The 13,731-nt window shown below is 53.3% G+C and overlaps 5 protein-coding genes across 5 annotated transcripts in view; 3 read left to right on the forward strand and 2 right to left on the reverse strand.

Moving 5' to 3' along the window:
- Positions 1-1,355: 1,355 nt before the first annotated feature.
- PUNSTDRAFT_126277 (uncharacterized protein) lies at positions 1,356-2,131 on the reverse strand (the record flags this gene model as incomplete). The annotated part of the gene is made up of 2 exons (XM_007383909.1): positions 2,042-2,131; positions 1,356-1,985 (listed from the first exon to the last, which is right to left on the reverse strand). A coding segment is annotated over exon 2 (561 nt), but the record flags the coding sequence as incomplete, so codon positions are not given.
- Positions 2,132-3,431: 1,300 nt separating this feature from the next.
- On the forward strand, positions 3,432-3,922 carry PUNSTDRAFT_44659 (uncharacterized protein; the record flags this gene model as incomplete). Its single annotated transcript, XM_007383910.1, has 2 exons — positions 3,432-3,548; positions 3,737-3,922. The coding sequence occupies 2 exons, from the start codon at positions 3,432-3,434 to the stop codon at positions 3,920-3,922; spliced, it is 303 nt and encodes a 100-aa protein (XP_007383972.1).
- Positions 3,923-5,354: 1,432 nt separating this feature from the next.
- On the forward strand, positions 5,355-6,368 carry PUNSTDRAFT_44660 (uncharacterized protein; the record flags this gene model as incomplete). Its single annotated transcript, XM_007383911.1, has 1 exon — positions 5,355-6,368. The coding sequence occupies one exon, from the start codon at positions 5,355-5,357 to the stop codon at positions 6,366-6,368; it is 1,014 nt and encodes a 337-aa protein (XP_007383973.1).
- Positions 6,369-6,891: 523 nt separating this feature from the next.
- Positions 6,892-12,353, reverse strand: PUNSTDRAFT_44661 (uncharacterized protein; the record flags this gene model as incomplete). Its single annotated transcript, XM_007383912.1, has 20 exons — positions 6,892-7,015; positions 7,066-7,241; positions 7,293-7,469; positions 7,529-7,678; positions 7,730-8,160; positions 8,214-8,505; positions 8,557-8,934; positions 8,985-9,185; positions 9,244-9,280; positions 9,367-9,433; positions 9,479-9,556; positions 9,609-9,644; positions 9,702-9,826; positions 10,072-10,208; positions 10,576-10,643; positions 10,763-10,774; positions 11,034-11,658; positions 11,695-11,846; positions 11,928-11,952; positions 12,042-12,353. 20 exons carry the CDS (start codon positions 12,351-12,353, stop codon positions 6,892-6,894), a joined length of 3,603 nt encoding a protein of 1,200 aa, XP_007383974.1.
- Positions 12,352-13,731, forward strand: part of PUNSTDRAFT_113700 (uncharacterized protein) — a gene marked incomplete at both ends in the record, with an annotated part of 4,525 nt that continues 3,145 nt past the window's right edge. The window contains 2 exons of the mRNA XM_007383913.1: positions 12,352-12,511; positions 12,881-13,170. Of these exons, the coding sequence (XP_007383975.1) occupies positions 12,352-12,511; positions 12,881-13,170 (450 nt within the window). The remainder of the gene's footprint in view (positions 12,512-12,880; positions 13,171-13,731) is intronic.

Here is a 13,731-nt window from a genome sequence, read left to right on the forward strand (position 1 = left end):
TTACGTATCTGGGGTGCTTCGGACGGTTTGCCTTCTGCCTTTGTGTACACCGGTAACGAACTCTGGGACGCTCGGCGACATAGCAGAGTCTGTAATCGTCTACTTGTAGTAGTTTAAGAGTCAGATTTGAAAAAACGATACACGTTTCATGCGCGCCCGAGAAGAGTGAAATACATCATGATTAATCACTGTGCGCGTCCGGTATAGAAGTATGAATATGACAACCTTCCCTCCTGCAAGGATCTGCCATACGTGCGATATTCCATGTCGTTACGTCTATATCAAGTCCCCGTTAATCGAATCACCGGTCTCACTACTGCTACTGCACACCTTGGTAGGCTAACCCTAGGAAGCTTCCCCTGCTCCTGCCCCTGCATACATATGCGCGAACCTACACACGGCCGGACACGTCGGTGAGATGTTATTCTCGCGCATCACGGCGGAGTGCTTCGCCACGACCAGTTCCACCTTCGCGGGACCCCGCGGAGTCGGCACCGCCTGACCGGAGACGACGGCGTAGTTGTGGAAGAGCAGCAAGCCCCGCACGTTGCACAGCTTGGACCGTGACCGTGTCGTCGTCGAGGCGTTCGCCGCTTTCGTGTCGACGCGGGCGAACCTCGTCAGCATGGCGCGGAGGAGCCGGTCGTCGTCGTCGTCGGAGGAGGAGGAGGAGGAGGAGGAGGAGGAGGAGGAGGAGGCCGGCTGCCGTATCACGTTGGCGTCGTATTCGCGTTGGAATTGGGTCACTCGGTCCGCGGTCGATACCAGCTTTGGCAGGCATCGCCGTTCGTACAAGAGGGTGAGGCAGCGGACGACCAACGGCCCCAGCTCGTATATCCTGTGGTCGATTGCGTTGAGCTGACGTGCGAAGGGGGTACACGGGCATCAACAGACGATATTTACCGTGCGTATGTCATGAGCAGACGGAGCTGGCGCTCGCCTTCCTTCGTAGCCTCTGCGGTCTGGGGTTCCGCTGCGCAGATGCGTTCGATGTGGCGCGTCGCGCGGACGACCTCGGTGTCGGTCATGATGACGAGCGCGCGCCGCGCCGGCGCGAGCAGCGGATCGACGTCCGGGATCGTGGTGCGCCAGAGGAACGTGCAGAGCGCGGTGAGGTGCTCTGCGAGCCGCAGTTGGCGGAGGAGATCGCGGGAGGTGCTCTGCGAGCCGCAGTTGGCGGAGGAGATCGCGGGAGGCGTCGCAGAGCAGGGCCAGCACCGATAGGTACCGGAGAGCCAGCGTTTTGGATGGTGCGTCGGAAGCGCTTGGGAGGCACACAGTCAATAAACGCGCTCGGTTTCCCAAAGAGCTATGTAGGAAGAGACGCGGGGAGAAGAAGGGGCTCTCTCTCTCACCCGAGTTGAAGCGCGCGGATCAGGTTCTTGACGGCTTTGATGGCTCGCTTTTGAGAGGTCCAGTGTCCTCCTCGCAGGGCCGGTGCACACCCTTCCGGTCTGGCTCCGGACACGGGCACGGGACGCTCTTCGGCCGCGGCTTCGAGCAACGCTTGCACTATATCATCGAAGGAGAGGTCTGCCTTGGGAGACCGAGACGGCGGCCCACGACCATCACGGCCTTCGCGATTGGTCGCCACATTTAGGAGGATCGTCATCTGACCCGACGGGCCGGTGAAGAATGGCTTGAGTGCCAGAGCGATCGCGTTGGAGAGATGTCGGCCTCCCCAAGAGAGGATCAGGTCCATCGTCCGACCTGCTCCTGCCAGGTTCGATGCCGTGTCGTTGCTGCTGCTGGCGGCCTCGTATTGACGGCCGTATGCGTCATATAGCAAGCCGTCCATCGTCGCGTGTACGGGGAGATGAGAGTGCACTGCAAGAAGCGAGGAGAAATCGAAGGCTACTGTATAGAGAGGGACGGGGAGGTAACCGGTGCGGATCCTGCAGACAACCAAGGACTCCATCCGGTATTTATGTAGTCCAGTCTCGTCAATGCGAACGATCGTCTTTAGCGCATCATCGAAAGATTCCCTACATGGAGGGATTGCATTCAGCTGTGATGAAGCTGTAATGATTCGCGAGCCTACGAGCGACGATGATACAGGGCGTCGTGCTAAAAAAAAACAGGCGCGTATCAATGTTAGAAAGGAAACTGTGCTTGCCGTACCAGATTCAACATGCTGCAATGGGCCAGAAGCAGCGCATGCTGTCCCACTCCGTCGCCTTGCGGGGAGAGAAGTACCGGATAGTGAACACGTACTTCATGCCGATCAAGCTTGCGATATCGCCGGGTGACGTGAAAGGGCTGCGCGGAGAAGTTCGTCGCAGGGGTATTCAGTTGCTAAGAGGTTCCGGTGGTAGGCTCGGGCGCAGCGGCTATTGTGGGCGATGTGGCATCATTCACCGACGGGTCGTCGACGATTGGGCGAACGTTCATGCAAGAAACAGCGCGAGTGTTGTCTAGGACCGACCCTTCGTCGTCGTCTCGCCCGGCAAAAGATGCAACCCGAGGTTGAGCGCTGAACGTTGAGCCGACTCGGCTGCTGCATGGCGCCGTCAGGAAGGGGGGAGGGAGGGGGGAGTGAATAGCGTTCGCGGCTGATGGTGTTGTATTTAGTCGTCGGCAGTCCCTGGGATCGATTCTGGGTCATGAAAGCTTAGTACGATAGCTTGTGGCTCGCATCCCGCTGGGCGGTGCCGACTCGTATTAGGTGTTCGGATCAAGTCCTCTTCTGACCGTGGGAGGCGCGTTTGTGAATTGCGGCCCTATCTTCAGATCGACTAAGCCTTCATGGCAGATATGTGTTTATCTGTGGCAATCGCCCGCCTGGTGTCGAAGTCAAAAAATTGGATGCGGAGGGGCGTGCTCACGGGGTTGACAGGACGAACGAGTTCCGGTTTGTGCACGTTCTAGGTGCGAGCGAGCAGAAAAGGCGTATATCTAACGACAACGGTAAGGTCTAATTATATCCAAAGGCTAAACGCGATGATCAGAAAAAGAGATGCGCGAAATTCAAGTATGAGATGGAGTTGATCGACACGTAGTGCGCATGGGTGTGATCGTACAGGAATTGTGACGAGTCGTGGAATAGATCGTGAGCATCGAGTGAAATGACATAGATTCGGGGTCCAGTGGTGGAATCATCAATGTGGTGAGAGTGATGTGAACCTGTGGATTGGGTTGCATCTGGTGATACTATGAGCTGCCGACGAGGCTTTAACTTCACGAGCGGCTGCGGGGCCAAATCTGAGTTTATTTTGCCATCATAATCCTATTTCAGCGAACATCCAACCGCTGATCTACCTCTATGAAAACACAACATAGACCGTGGAAATCGCGCGGTTTCGACCTGAGGTTGAGACGAAGGCGTAAAGACTTCGGACACAGAAATTGTTCCTCCATGTCAAACGTCACCATGTCAGTGATTAAAAATCGGGGCCCCATCTCAGACAGGTCCACGAGGGCAAACCTCGACAATGTGGAACGCAGGAGCTGGTCATCTGATAAGTCCTGCATCAGATCATCCAGTTCGTGTTGGAACCGTCTCCTTAATTCGGAAGTCGAAACCAGCGCACTCAGGTGTTTGTCCTGATGTAAGAGGGTGAGGCAATAGATAACCGAAGATCGTAGGTGTTGTATCCTGGTTGTTTATGAGCCCAACAACGAGTAAGCAGACGGTATTGGCAACCTACTGTGCGTAGGACATGAGAAGAGCGAGCTGACGCCTTCCTTCTTCCTCGGCTTCTTGAGGGTCCCCAGTGTAATCTCTACTCTCGCATAGGCGCCTGAGGCCCTGCGCTACGCTGAAGACCTCGGTATCGTTGAGGATGGCGAGTGCACGTTGCGCAGGCGCGAGCAGCGGATTTACGCCAGGATACGTGGTCCGCCAGGCGGTAACGCAAAAACTTGTGAGATGCTCTACACAGCGAAGCTGGCGAAGCAGATCGCGAAATTTGTCGCCAAGTAGAGCAAGCGCGGAGATATACAGGAAGGCCAGCGCTCTCGTGGGCGCATGAGGAGCACTGACGTACCAGAAACACGTCAGCTTGACTACAATGAAGGCGGGAGCAAGAAACAAGTAGTCCCACTCAAGCATGTTGATCAACTTTCTAACGGCTTTTATGGTCCTCCTCTCTTTCACCCAATGTTCCAGCGTTATCGAATCTACCCGATTGTTACAGAGGTCCATATTGGCTTTGAAGGTAACGTGGGGGTATGGCGCGCCATTGGCGCGCCGGCCCGACTCCCCATTTGACCATTTGACCAGGCTGGAAAGGAATACTCTCCGATCTATACTAAAGGTAGGCGGCTACTACCGGGAGCCCGCAAAAAGAGCATTCATGGGTGTATTACAGGAGCTGAACCGGCCCTCATCCACTACAAAAAATGGGAGATGGACCGGTGTCGGATCTCAGCTGGTCAGATACTTCGGTAGCGTATCATTTTATGACCGCCGTCCATTGTGGAGTGCACGGCGGTTTTGGTCAGGGAAGTTTCTAGGATTCATTTCCGGTTGTAGACGTGCGGATGGGTGCAACTGAGGCATTTAACGTACTATCACATCACGGCAATTGCAGTGCACTGGTAGTAATATATCAAGTAACAAGAACAGTCACCGATTTGATGTTGAGTGAAATCTGAGAAGAACTGTTCTGCTTGATCCACATATTCATTGTAAACTCAACCATAGAGATAGTCTCCTTCAGGTTGCCCTCGAAGGACATGAGCGATGACAGCTTGAAGTCCGGTGAGTTTGGTTGAACCTTGGACATGTTGCGCCCGTCATAAATTGGTACTGTTATACGGTAATTAACATAGAGAATTAGAACACTGAATGCATGGCAGGAGACTCACTCATGTCGCCATACTCCAGGAACGTAGAACTGTTGTTCCTTTACAGTTGAGCGAATCGAGATCCACGGGCCACGGCTCTTGTTGACCGGAGGAGATTCACTCCCACCAGGGCAAGTGTTGAACTCGACGGTGCCGTCGTAGATTGGAAGAGTGACTGTCCTGGAGGCATTAGCATTGTATGGAGACCATGAGAATTGCTCACGGTGATTTTTGTTTCCTGGATCGTACATCTCACTGAGCAAAGCCATGAAGCAGTTGAATTCAAAAGACAGGCCTATTCCTTTAACACCCCGAATGGAAAACCCTGACTGACCCATTGATCGGCCGACGTTTCCGACATATTCTTGTTGAATAGGGACAATAGGGGAAGTCAGAGTGGGCGGTTTCGCCTCGTTTTGTATCCGATTTCGCGCCCGGTTCAGAGCGCAAAATCGGCTCTGAAATCGACCCAGCTCTGACCTACCCCGTTCCAAAGCCGGTTTCAGACCCGGTTCTGCATACTTGTTTACCGTAGAACTGTCAGTTATATTTTATCTCCTGACATCATGCCTCGCCGCTCGTACCGCCGCGCTCAAGCAGAGAACCTTGTGAAGGCATATACCAAGATTCGCAAGTCAAGGGCATCCTCTCAGGCTAAGAAGGTGCTTGCGCGAAGACAAGAGATTTACGCACTGCGCCGAGCAGGCTTACATCCTCAACCTCGGAGGTCAACAAGTTCATCATCAGACAGCAGTACCTCCTCCTCATCCGACTTCGACTCCGATACTAGCCAATCCGATGTGTCCACCGACTTCGATTACTGGAGTGACATCCTTGGGCATGGATGGCAAAAATATCGGGGAACTGTGAGCCCTGGTCACGACACAAGCTCGGAGGAGTTCTCATCAGCCTCATCTTTGAGCGAGTATCTCCACAGCAGTGTACACCAGTGGGCCATACCTATGTCTTCGGATAGTTCCACATCGATTTCAGATGACAATGCAGACCAGGAGACTGACAGCGAGGATGAGGGTTATGATCCTATCAATGTGGAAGTCGCCAACATTGCTCACGAATACACATCGACTCTCTCCGCTCACATCCTGCATGCCATCGAAGATATGTACCGTCACCGATATACAGTTCCTTGTCAACGTCTTGCTCGAGGCCCATCAAGACTTGTATTCACTCTCACCGAGCTCAAACACAACCAACCTCAACATTTCCGCCAGGAGCTTCGCATCAACCCGACCACGTTCGACCTCCTTGTATCGTCCATCGAGAATGATGTAGTCTTCTCCAACAACTCGCAGAATGCACAGATCCCTGTTGAAATCCAGGTGGCCATTACGTTGTGGAGATTGGGACATAACGGCAATGCCGCCAGTCTCCAGTCGGCTGCAAGCTGGGCTGGCGTCGGCAAGGGCACTGTCAGTTTGTGTACAAAGCGGGTCATGGCAGCACTCCTTCAGCCGGAGTCATCAGGAAAACCTTCCCAGCCAGAATCTATGCTAAAAAGTTTCAGATATTTTACACAATTGTCTGTGGATCACTCAATAATAATAGTTCTGATACTATGAGATCAACTTAGGACATAACCTATCAAGTTGTATATTATCTATCATTTTTCATTCTAATTTGGAAGGTACCCCTCAAGAAAGTCCCCATAATTTGATCAGTTTTGACATGATGTATTCAGATCTGGTCAAATTTGACCTTATTTGAAGCGGGTGGCAGGTGTACCTACAGCTATCAATCTGCACTTATTTGATCAAATCCAACCAAATCACTCCATATCATCGTCATACCAGGACACTATCTGACACTAATAGGACTACACTCTGATCCTGATAGGACTACACTCTGATCCTGATACATGTATATTCTGACCATATATGATATAAATAAGGTACTATCAGACAATATAAGTTATAATCATCATATGAGCAAGCAATTATCTGGTAATGTGATGTGTATCAGTTCTAATCAATACTTAAGGACCACATTCGCAGTGAAATTTGTGGCCAATCATGTCATTGACCCAATAGAAGTATTAGGGAGGAGTAATAAGCTACGAAACCAGAGTCTAATCCCAAAAATCAACTACTCCCCACCCTCTATGACCTCTGCCTCTGAGTCCTCGTCATTCTCCATCTCCGAATCCTCACTATCATTACCATCTAGCTCAGCTGATCCCCATACCAACCCCTCAGCATCAGCCATTTCTCTTGATGCAGATTATTGAACATGTTCATATAGAATAGGTCAATCACTCACGTTGCTCTTCGGTACATGTTCCGCAGAGTATGACGGTACCTAACTGGCTGATTGCCCTCGAGTGCTTCAATAGTCACCAAATGGTTCCGGTACACATTCTCATATGTTTCAGCCCTTGGTGCCCGATTTGATTTCGTCGCGGGTTCCTCAGCACAAGTACGAAGTGCAGCATGAATCTTTTTCGAAAGTATCAGAGTGCTTAGCGGGAGATAAATACTTGAACTCACAAGCGTAGCAACATATGCTAGCATAGGAGGTGGGATCCTGAGTTTGTTCTCGTTATCGGGATCCACAAACCGATGCCGTTCCGACATGCCAAAACCCGCCTTGCGGAAGAATGCATCCGCAATAATGGCGGCAAAGATCTCCTGCTGGTAACACTTGCCTGTCTTTAGGTTACCAAGCTACAAATATATCGCAATCATAAGCCGACATGTACGACAACCATTTATGGGGCACATACCTCAACGTCACCTGGATATATGTATGAAGCATCACGGTACCACACCAAGGCACGAGCAGACCGCTGGGTGGGTACGCCGTACTCATTACCAACATGAATCGCAACAATTCTTCTGAGCTCGCTACGCGAGGTGATGAGACGGTTATCAACCTGTAAGCTCAGAAGTTAGCTATCTTCGCACACCTCAAAGCAAACACGTACCAGCGATGTTAAGTTTCTACGCCACGAGGACATGTCCTTCTTCAGGCAATCAACTAATTGCGGCTCAGGCGGTGAGAGCTCCTCTGCATCCCGAGTCATGATCTTGATAATGGCATCGTGGCGCATGTTCGGATCGGCATACGCATTGACGAAGACCAACTCCACCTGCATACGGCACATGGCAGCCTTGAGTAGATTCTGGAGCGAGACAGATTGCACCTTTAGACCGGGTTTTTTGCCTTGCAACGCGTACACGTCGGTGGTAGCAGACCAGGTGGCCGCGGGCGCAACCGACGTCAGACTCGAAGTCGATGGCTGGACGTTGCCATCAGAGTTTTCCATGACACCTCGAATGCGGCGCGGCATCGGTGGCAGTGGCTTTGATAATTCTTCAGCCTCCATCGCGATACGGTAATCCTCTTGCATTTGACCTAAATGTCGCGAGGTCAGTCCGGAACAACATATCATATGTGAGAGATGTCACTTGGGTCAATGTTCTCGTCCTCTACGTCAACATCAGAGTAATCCTGCGCCTGGTGCCTCCGACGTGTGAACATGTTGGCGGAAGTCTCCTCATTGTCGTCCTTTTCAACATCTCCAAGGTCACCGTCGTGCGGCGGTGCCGTTGCCTTTCCTTTACCCTTTCGATCACGCGGACGGCTGGTCTTCGAAGCGTCCATCGTGTGCTTCATTGCCGATGTCCCAACTTGAGAGGGGTCGGTCCTGTCATTGGAGGATCCCTGTCCCACATTCCTCTTTGACGACACGCCCTTCGACTTCACAACAGTAAGTTATACATCAGTGTAGTTCTTGTCGACGGTCCATACCTCAGCAGTGCCTGTTGTGCGCTTCTTTGCTGGTAACCCAGTACGAGGGTGTTGCATCGTGGTGGTATCGTGTGGAACAGGATTGTCCACGTCAGGATGGACGTAGACGGGGGCTGTCGGCTTGCGCTTCGGACGTGTCGGCACCTTGACGGGAACCTCCTCCTCGTCATCCTCTTCGACATATCCAAGGCCACCGCTGTGAGGTACCGTTGCCTTCCCCTTGCCTTTTCGATCCGGAGCCGATGGGGGCTCACGCAGACGACTGGTTGTCGTGTACTTCGTTGCTGATGACTCGACGAGAGACGGATCCATCCCCTCGTTGGAGGCACCCTGCCCCGCATCCTTCGGCGAAGGGCCCTTGGGCTTGATGACCGGACGCTATATATATGTTAGTCTACTTCTTGTCAATGCAATACAAGTGGTCATACCTCGGCGCGAAGCTTCTCTTGCAACCCCTTTGGATCACGCTTTGCGAGCGTGTCGAGATCATCATCTTCCTCTTCCAACTCCTCGCCATCTTCATTTCCAAGCTCATCTTGTTCTTCGTCGTCGTCGCTAGACTCTTCGCTATCGGTATCCTTGCTTCTCTTGCCGGTGGGTCTGATCTGGGTAGCATCCGGAGGCGGAGCCTATTCCATATGGATAAGTGTAGGAAAGACTTAATGCATGAATAGGTGATTGACGTACCAATCGGTCGTCGCGGTTGGAAGCTGCTTGCGAGTCCCTACGCAAGCTCGGTGCCGCATACTCACGGGCTCGTGTGTGTGCATATCAGCGACACCCGTAACTTCATACTGAGGGGAAACATACCTGTCGATAACTTCTGAGCCTTCCTGTTTCGCGTGACGGACGAGTTGCTTGCAGCACTTTCTGGGATCTGGATGAGATGTGTTGGCATAATGAACGGAGTCGTGTAACGTACCGGACCGCTTCCGTTTTGGATCCTTGGCCTTGTTCGCCCGATCACGGGTCCTTGAAGCCGGAATACTGCTCGCCCACGCTGTGTGATCTCATTCGGGAGCCGAACAAGCTGACACGAAGTTGATGCATACCTTTACTTGCAGCAGCTTTAGAAGACCGAGTCGGCACTAGACATCAAACACAAGGTCAGCATAGAAGAGGCTAATACAGCAATGCGAACTCACATGGTCTTCCGTCCGTTGCCGGCGCCTGGGATTGAAGGCTCTCCCGGTAGGCCTTGTTCCATGCGCCTTTCGCAACGGTGCTCATGCTCTTCCATTCGGCTGGCCGCGCCGCTTCCTCTTCCGGGCTGACCAATGGGGCCATCGCACCGAGAGACGGTGTCAGAAAGCGAGGAGCCCAAGGTCGACGACGAAGTGCGACGTGTCAGCGGGAGTTCAAGGCAAGCGGCGGGAGTTCGCACGCTTTCATTTGCGTAGTATTTGCATGCACGGGCGTCGAGATTGCTTCACATCTATCATTCCCGTCGCCCAAATCTTTCGCCGCATTGTTCTTCTCCGATACCGATGGAACAACCACGCCATCAGAACGCACCAAAACGACTCCGACACTGGGAGCAGCAAGGCGAGCATGCTGTAAGGCAGCAGTTGCAGGCGGACACCGTAATTCGTATCAGAGGTATGTCCTGAGCGATCTGCGACGATGAGCTGCGCTGAATCACCATATTCTGTCTGTTCCGCCTCAGGCAGCTCCGCACTCGTGGATTAACCGACTCGAGAGCACACATTGCGAGCACCCCCTCTCCGGAATGTGCCGCATCAGGTTCCGCTTGCGAACGAGCGTGACGGCATGCTCGAGGAGTGTCACCGGCAGCATGCGAGCGTCGATGCCTATGGATCGAATACGGCAAACTGGGCGTGCGTAGGACGAGCGTCAGCATCGCAATCACCGCATACATCAACGAGTAACTGCCCCGGACATGCCCTGCTCCTGCGGCACGCTCGTCGGCAGCGCGTCGACATCGAGCTCGTGCATTGACCGCACCAGGAGCATCAAGACCGCGACGTTGGAAATCGGAAGCGAGGCCGTAGGACGCACCGAGACGGCTATGGCACCGGGACGAGCAAGGCGAGCAGTAGGGCGGCAACGGCTAATAGTTGGACATCCTATCAAAGGTATGTTAGATACTATCTGCATTGACGAAAAGCATTGACTCACCATCTACGGCAGGTTCCCAACTTCAGCAACTCGGCACCCGCGGGCATACTGACTCGCTAGCGCGCACCGGGAGAGCACCCTGTTCAATGTATGTCGCATCGCGACACGTTTGTTGACGAGCGCGTAACGCCATCGGTACGTTTCGCTGGCGGCTCGCTGGGTGACGTCAAGGCAACGAGTGCGGCGCGTCTGCGATGCTGCTGGAGGTTCGGCAGTGTGTGTTTGGCCCAGCAGCGCGAGACTCTGTCGCCGAGCAATATTGGTTCACTGCACGGAGCGGGCTAGAATAGCGGTGAGTCTCCATCATCACAACCGCGCACACGGGCGTACCTACTTACGCATTGAGCTCCTCCAGTCCTCTGACATCAGCACCCTGCGCCACTGACCGCCATCCCTAGTCCCGGGCTCGCCAATGACGTCCCCTTCACTCGGCTCCGCATGTGTACCGCACTCAGACCTGCGCCATGCCATCTCCTCCTCACGACCGCCTCGCTCGTTCCGCTCGACGTCACGGCTACCTCGACGCCCACACGCACGACCCCATCCTACGCCGTCTGGTTTGACACATCCAAGATCCACCCCGTCGAGCGCCGCTCGCTTCCCGGGTTCCTCAACTCGCGCCACCTGTTCAAGACGCCGCACCAGCTCGTCGACCCGGGACGCCTCTCCGCAACTCGTACCACGTCCGCAACCCAAGTAAGAATTGCCCAAGCGCCGTTGCCGTCCCCGCCGGCTATTGTGAGCGCAAGAAGCGGGGTTATCCGTGTGTGTGCTTGGCGAGGAGGAAGGAGAGCCGGGCGACGACGACGAGGTGGCCGAAGAGGGGGGAAGGACAACGAGGACGGCGGCGGGGACAGCAACGACGATGCGGACGAGGACATACCCGACGTGCTCGAGGCCGCGCACGCGCGTCTCGAAGCACAGGCCCAGCGCTATCTCGCCGCCCAGACGCACGATCCCTTCCTACGCCGCCTGGTTCGACACGTCCAAGATTCATACCGTCAAGCGCAACGCGCTCCCTGAGTTCTTGAACTCGGGCAACCTGTTCAAGACGCCAGACCTGCGCATCGACCCGGGAAGCCCCTCCGCAACTCGAATCACCTCCGCTACCCAAGCAATGATGGCCCGAGCATCGTCGTCGTCCACGCGCACTATTGTCAGCGCAAGGAGCACTAAACGCGCTTCTATGCGGAGGTGTGTTACAACTGTTTTCTTTACTCAGTCGAACGGACAATGAGCACCCTCGATCTTGCACGACTACATATGCGGTGACAGCACGGGGATTGGCACCGGCCGAAATGCACATGAGACTGGTGCAGCCCTTGGTACCTCAAATTGACGCGCACCTTCGCCCTACTGTAATCATGCGAAGAAAATGTCCGGTGGGCTCGGCCTGATATTGCGCGATGACCGCCGCTAACTGCGATACAATCCTCCATAGCTTTATCGCACTGCACCAGGTAAATGCTATCTTGTTGTCTATTAATGACTCGGGTTGTGTGAATCAAGTCCCAGGGCTTACGCGTCCCCCGGTATGACCTCTCTTGCCCTCTTTCTCTCAACCGTCCACCTCCTCCTACCCTACTGTCTGTCCCGTTACTATGCCGCGCTGCCAAGGGTGTCTGGTAGACTTTAGTGCTAGTGGATATTCCAACCATGTTGCACAGACACGCAATCCTCTATGCCGCTCTGTGCATGACTCAAGTAACCGGTGTCATCTTCAAGCCAATCCTCGAGCACCGAGGAATCTGCGACCGAGGAGTTTACATGGTAAATCCACCTCGCCAAGTTTCCACCAGCGGCACCAGGGTGGACGGTATGTCGTATATTGCTATGAATGATAGAGTAGGCTCATACAACTTTAGGTCTAGTTCACGTTCACATTCACGACACACAGACCGGAGTTCCCACCCCAGTACCTCACAAGTGCCACCGCACGAGTCAGATCATATTCCGGATTCAAATAACAATGAAGGATACGATAACAGGTCACAGTCACCTCGTCACTTTGAAGGTGATTTCTATGGTGATGACTATGGACCTGAAGACTTTGATTGGCCCGCTGGAGATCCTATTGTCCCTTCCGATACATCCGACTCTGACTCTGGCTCAGATTCAGATTATTTCAATGCTGATGACGAACAACCCCCGTCTCCGCGTCCTTCTCCGACACCTTCCTCTCCAGTATCCGATGAGGGCTCCGATGGTGACCATGACATACATGATAACTCTAGGACAGATGCCGAGAGCAATCTTCGAGTGGATCCTACTATTGTTCACTTTGGGGGCCGTGCTGGTGAATGTTTGCCCTTAGCTAGCTCATCTGCATATACAAGCTATTCGGAGAAGATCCAGGAATTGAATGGTGATGCGGAGCACTGTCCTTGGGCCCCTTTCAAGACCAGGATTGATTGGGAGATTGCCAAATGGGCCAAACTCAGAGGACCCAGCTCAACAGCATTTACGGAGCTCTTGGTGTGATGAGAAGAGAAGGACAATTTATTTTCGCATTTTTCATTTCTAAATATGGACTTATCATTTTCCACCTTTCCTTTTCCAAAGTCACGTGACCTTCAGTGGCAGCAGTACAGCATCATTGACACTGCCTTGCACTGCCTTGCACAGCCTTGCACAGCCACCGGAGTTTTGTTCCGCTTACTCATGAACAATGACTCGTTATTCCTTCTAACTCCTTGATTCATAATCCTGACCCACCTAAGTGGGTCGGTCTTACTCATCCTTGTGCCCTGCATGTGATTCTCTTGTACTATTCTTGGACCATGGATTTGTGTATATAAGACCCCTGTAGCTCGCCCTAAGTCCCCATCTCGACCTCTTGTGTCTTGGGGACTTAGGTGAGTAACCGTCTCTGTACTAGATACTATGCTAACTTGTGTCTTGGGGACTTAGTGTGTGACCTTGAGTCCATTAGGTGCCTATTGCGTCGCTGTTGACCTCGTGTCCAGTGACCTTGAGTCGAGCTCAGCTCCTCCTTTTCTGCGTGTACTCTTGCCTAAAGTAAGTGCCGACGACGCT

Source organism: Punctularia strigosozonata (genome assembly GCF_000264995.1).
Source record: "Punctularia strigosozonata HHB-11173 SS5 unplaced genomic scaffold PUNSTscaffold_6, whole genome shotgun sequence".
In the NCBI taxonomy this organism is placed as follows: Eukaryota; Fungi; Basidiomycota; class Agaricomycetes; order Corticiales; family Punctulariaceae; genus Punctularia; species Punctularia strigosozonata.